Here is a 5,452-nt window from a genome sequence, read left to right as displayed (position 1 = left end):
AATTAAATAAAAAAAAAGAAAAAAAAAACAAACAAAAAAACTCCCCAAACTGAGAACTCCACCCTTACTCTGAGGAACAATGAATCAGACATTCCTCAATGAGTAGGATAACATGACATACTATTTAAGTGTGATACTTGTTTTTTAATGGCATTTTAATCTTAGATTTACATTCTACTACCATGCCTCCTGAATAATCTTTAGTATTATTTATACCATGGGCAGCCATTTAACTTTAATATGACTATTTTCTACTTCATGGCACTGCCTCAGAATTGTCCCCTATAGAGTCATGAATTACTTGTTATGTTTCTTCTGATTCATTGACAACTTGAGAAACCAGTAATTGAAGGTTTACTTGCAGTTACTGAAACTGACCTTAAACAAGTGTAACTAAACCATTTCTTTTCATTTCATTTTGCTAGATCTAGTGTTGTGATGGAGCCAGCTCTACTGGTCCTGCTTGTTAAATATTTGGGAATTTTGTGAGCCAGTTGTTAAATACAGCCATTATTAAAAATTAAATTAGAAAGATTTATATTAAAATGAATTGTGTTAAAAAACAAAGGTAATAAATTCTCAATATATCATTTATTTTACTTCATTTTGCTGTTATTCACCTCTTGAAATTATTTATATCTACTATATCTATATAAGTGGAAATACTATGTAATGATGTGCCACTCTACACCGTACTGCCATACTGTGTGTTGGTGGTGTACTTGATCCTAATTCTGCATTCAGTAATGTCAGATTAGTAACTTGAAATTGGCCACGGTAGGAGTATTTACATTATATATCTATAGATATAGATATATATATATCTATATCTATCTATCTATATATATATATATATATATATCTGATGTAAACTAGACCTTATCTATTAGAAAGCCAGTTTTAGGATCTTTTTATAGAATACTGCTGTGTAGGCTAATGATTCTAAAATTATTCTTATCCATTTACTTCTCTTTTTGCCTAACCCTTGTCTCTGTGAAGTTGAGGAAGCAACTGATATGTTATCTGAACTTGGTATAAATTCTCATATCCTTGGTACTGGGAAGATAGGGTTGAAAAATATTGACAAAGTCTCTGTACTCTTGAAGCTTATGAGTGTTTAAATATAGTACACAAATAAGAAAAATATTTGATTTGATAAGTGCTATACAGAGAATTAAAATAGAGAGATGTGAGAGAGTCAACCAGAAAGGTTTCCGGGAAAGGCATTGTCTAATTAAAGCTGCCATCTGAGTGACGAGATGGAGTCAACCATGTTAAAAATTAGAGGAAAGAGCTTTCCAAGCAGAGAGAAGAGTAAGTGCAGTTTGGAATGAACATGCCATGCTAGTGAAATAACTCCTATGTCTAAGGTAGAGTGGGTGTGGGAAGTTGTACAAGAGGAAGGAAGGATTACACCATGTCAGGCTGTGTACAAGTCAAGAGGAGAAATTGGATTTTATTTTAACACCATGCAAAGATATTGGAGAGTTAAGAAGATGGGTGGCATATTAGTTTTCTATTGCTTCCATAAAAATTACAAAAAACTTAATAGCTTAAAAAAACAGGAATGTATTATCTTATAGTTCAGTAAGTCAGAAGTCCAATGTGGTTCTCAATGGGCTAAAATCAAGGTGTCAGCAGAGTTGCATTCCTTTCTAGGGGAGGATCCTCACTGGGTCACTTGGGTTATTGGCAGATTCAGTTCCTTGTGGTTGGAGCAATGAGATCTCCATTATCTGGCTGGCTGTTGGCTAAGGGCCGTTTCCAACTTCTAGAGGCTGATACTTTCCTTAGCTCATGGCCCTCTTCTTCTCTTTTCAAAGTCAGCAATGGTGGTTTGAGGCCCTCTTACACTTTGAATCTATCCTCCTCTCTCCATCCTATCTTTCTAACCCAACTTGATAAGTTTCTACATGTTCAGATTCAAATAATTAGATTGAGCACATCCAGATAATTCAGGATAATCTCCCCTTCTCAAGGTCCACAGCCTTAATCATATCTTCAAAGTCCCTTTTGCCATGTAAGAGAAGGTAGTCACAGATTCTAGGGGATTAGGGTGTGGACATCTCTGGGAAGCAATTACTCTGCCAACAGTAGATGACATCATCTCTAGGAAGGTAACAAGAAATAGATTCAAGTAGAAGCTGTCAAGATTCCTTGCCTTGCCTGTCGACCTACAATCACCACTTCCTTTGGTCTGCTGAAGGACTAGCACAGCCAGCGCACTCAGTGGAATTGTCAATCAGGAAAAAGGACTGTCTTCATTGTCTTTAGAAGGACAGTGCCCAAGTTTTAGTACATACCAGTCTCAAGATGAATCATTTCAGTTAATCATCACTCATACTCTGCCAAATTTGTAAAAGAGCTTTCATTATTTACCCATAACTTGACTATACATAACATTTAATATAAAGTATACTCAGTTAAACCTGTTTAGTTGTTTTGAGCCAGCAATTTAGAAATTAGTAAGTCTTTTCAATGCTGTTTAAACTTGTCTGACAAATGTGATGCTTATTATATTATTTATAACTTATCGAGGGTCAACCAAAGGTATGCTAGGCCCTGTGTTAAACACTTTTATATATATCAGACCTTTTCATCTTCACAACAACCCTATGAGTTAGGCACCGTAATTATTCTAATATTTTACAGATCATGAAGCTGAAGCATATAGGTTAATTAATTTGCCCAAGTCATGCCGATAAGAAAGTAAGACTTTGAAAGCTTGAGAGATTCCCAAGTTCTTACAGGTAGTCACTAATTGAACTGGGAATCAATTAGAGCAAATGGACTACAGAGCCCATACTCTTAACAGCTGTAGCCTTCTATCTCAATTTGTTTATACATTATTAAGGAAGATCAAGGCTACGGTATGTGAAGCCTCAACTGGTCAATTATTCAGTGGCATGATACAGCTGTGAAACTTACTGACAAATGTTACAAAAAACAGTTGGAATAATCTTGCTTGTTAAGAAAAAATATTCTCTACCTCTTTCTGTGTCTTTTTTTATTCTTCCTTAAAAATTGTTTATTGCAGTGAATTAATGCACATATGAACTAACTTGTTCTTTGATTTATTCTAAATGTCTTATTTTACAGAAATCTTGCTTGACCCTGGACAATTACGTGAAGACAACACTGAATCCTTACATAGTCAATGTCACTCTAGCAGCCAAAATGTGCAGCCAAGTGCTTTGCCAGGAGCAAGGTGTATGTACAAGGAAAAACTGGAATTCAAGCGACTATCTTCACCTGAACCCAGCAAATTTTGCTATTCAAATTCGGAAAGGTGGAGAGTACATAGTACTTGGAAAACCTGCACTTGAAGACCTGCAGCAATTTTCTGAAAAATTTCGTTGCAGCTGTTATCCCACTTTGAATTGTAAGGAGAGAGATAATATAAAAGACATTAATGCTATTGATGTGTGTGTTGCTGAAAACATTTGCATAGATGCCATTCCAAACTCAGAACTCAGTGGTCAGCCTTTCAGCTGGAATGAAAAACCTTCTTTCACTTCCCACATTGTCTCATCCTCCACACCATCTGCCATAGTTTTCTTTGTTAATATTTTGTTTTTCACCATGAGCTCTTCTGTAGTGAATTTGTAGTCATACATGTTAGCTAAAATGAACACTATGTCCATTTTAAAGTGTGCTTTTTAGACTAATTAAATGTCTGAAAACAACACATCTCACTGAAAGATCCTTTTTGGAAAGTTCTTTCTATACCTAGTGAATGGTGGTTTCCTTTGAACTTAACAAACATTGCAATTTTTTAGGAATTCTCAACCATGAATTCAATTTATATTCCAATATTCAACAGCTTGCCTATCAGTATTCTCCAGCTCAGAGCTCACAAACTCATATTATCTGTTGCACTTGTAAAACTGCCAGGATTGTTTCAACACAATCATTCTGCACAATATTGACATTTTGATGAAATTACAATTTGACATGGAGTGGTTAAGAACTTGAAAGTGAAAACCTATCAATAAAACTCATCAATGAGATTTAGAGAACCTGGGTATTTCTCTTTTCTCATCTGCTTACAACGGGGGGGGGGGAGGGTGGAAAACAAAAAAAGGGAAGAGTTAAGGGAAAAGAACTAGAATCTAGAATTCCTTGCTTTCTCTGGTTCCACTGAGGACTCTAATTTGCACAGGATTGACAGGAACTTGTGTTGTGTACACAGTTAGCTTTCAACTCCCTGTTAAAGCCAAGAGCAGAGCAGTTGTAGTTGAATGCCTTACTTGGTCTGATCTGTACAAATGTTACTGTCACTTCCTTCTCCCTTTGCTCCAGATTTCCTTTTGGAAATAAGAGATGAAACCACAAACCAGTTTTGGATATGCCAAATTGACAGTTGGTAAGATACTCAGATTATGGTACAATTAAAGTCACTAAAGTATTTTTTTTTTTTTGAGGAGAAGGAAAGAGGAGTTATTATTTGCCAGCAAATGAGGAGGTTGGCAGACTGCTGTCTCAAAGTACCAACATCCTCAAAATCACTAAAATCTTAAACTCTTTGAGGCATTAAATTTCCTGTGAGGAAAAAGGAAAATATTTTATTTGTTATAGACATCATTTCTTTATGCTTTAGCTTTGTTTAATATCTGAATTGAGATGGAGCTGCAAAAAGCAATAAAAATGATTCAAATTATTATTATACATTTTTAAACTCCAATAATTTTTTAAAAATTAAAACACTTGTATAGTCTTTTATGTTAGTTTAAAATCTTTTGTATTATTTTTTCTCTTATTTTTAGTTGCTATGCAATAATTGTACATATTTATGGGGTACAGAGTCATATTTTGATATACATATACAATGTGTAATGATCAAATCAGGGTAATTAGGATATCTGTCACCTCAAACATTTATTTTTTCTTTGTGTTGGAAACATCCAAACTCCTCTTTTCTATCTTTTTGAACATATACAATAAATTATTGATAACTATATTCACTCTACAGTGCTATAGAACACTAGAACTTATTCCTCCCACTCAGCATAATTTTGTATCCATTAACCAACCTCTCCCTACTCCCTATCGCCCATCCTTTCCAACCTCTAGTAACTACATTCTATTCTTTACTTCAAAAAGTTCATTTCTTAAAATTTTTAGCTTCCATGTATGAGAGAGAACATGTGGTATTTGTCTTTCTGTGCCTGGCTCATTTCACTTAAGATAATGTCCTCTAGCTTATCCATGTTGCTGTAAAATGACAGGATTTCATTCTTTTTTATGGCATAATTGTATTCCATTGTGTGTGTGTGTGTGTGAGTGTGTGTGTGTATATATATATATTTCCTTTATCCGTTCATCTTTTGATGGACACTTACGTTGATTCCATCTCTTGGCTATTGTGAATAGTGCTGCAATAATCGTGGGGATATAGATCTCTTTTTGATATATTCATTTCCTTTCCTTTGGATAAATACTCAGTAGTAAG

At 34.7% G+C, this 5,452-nt stretch overlaps 1 protein-coding gene across 1 annotated transcript in view; it reads left to right on the top strand.

Annotated features, from left to right (window-relative positions):
• The window catches only part of LOC105817097 (hyaluronidase PH-20-like), a 5,998-nt gene extending 2,389 nt beyond the window's left edge, over positions 1-3,609 (top strand). The window contains exon 3 of the mRNA XM_012652721.1: positions 3,100-3,609. Within this exon, the coding sequence (XP_012508175.1) occupies positions 3,100-3,609 (510 nt within the window). The remainder of the gene's footprint in view (positions 1-3,099) is intronic.
• Positions 3,610-5,452: the final 1,843 nt, after the last annotated feature.

The sequence above is a fragment of the Propithecus coquereli genome, unplaced genomic scaffold, assembly GCF_000956105.1.
Source record: "Propithecus coquereli isolate 6110/MARCELLA unplaced genomic scaffold, Pcoq_1.0 Scaffold4, whole genome shotgun sequence".
Classification (NCBI taxonomy): domain Eukaryota; kingdom Metazoa; phylum Chordata; class Mammalia; order Primates; family Indriidae; genus Propithecus; species Propithecus coquereli.
The sequence above is the reverse complement of the archived record's forward strand: the minus strand, read 5'-3'. Positions and strand labels throughout refer to the sequence as shown.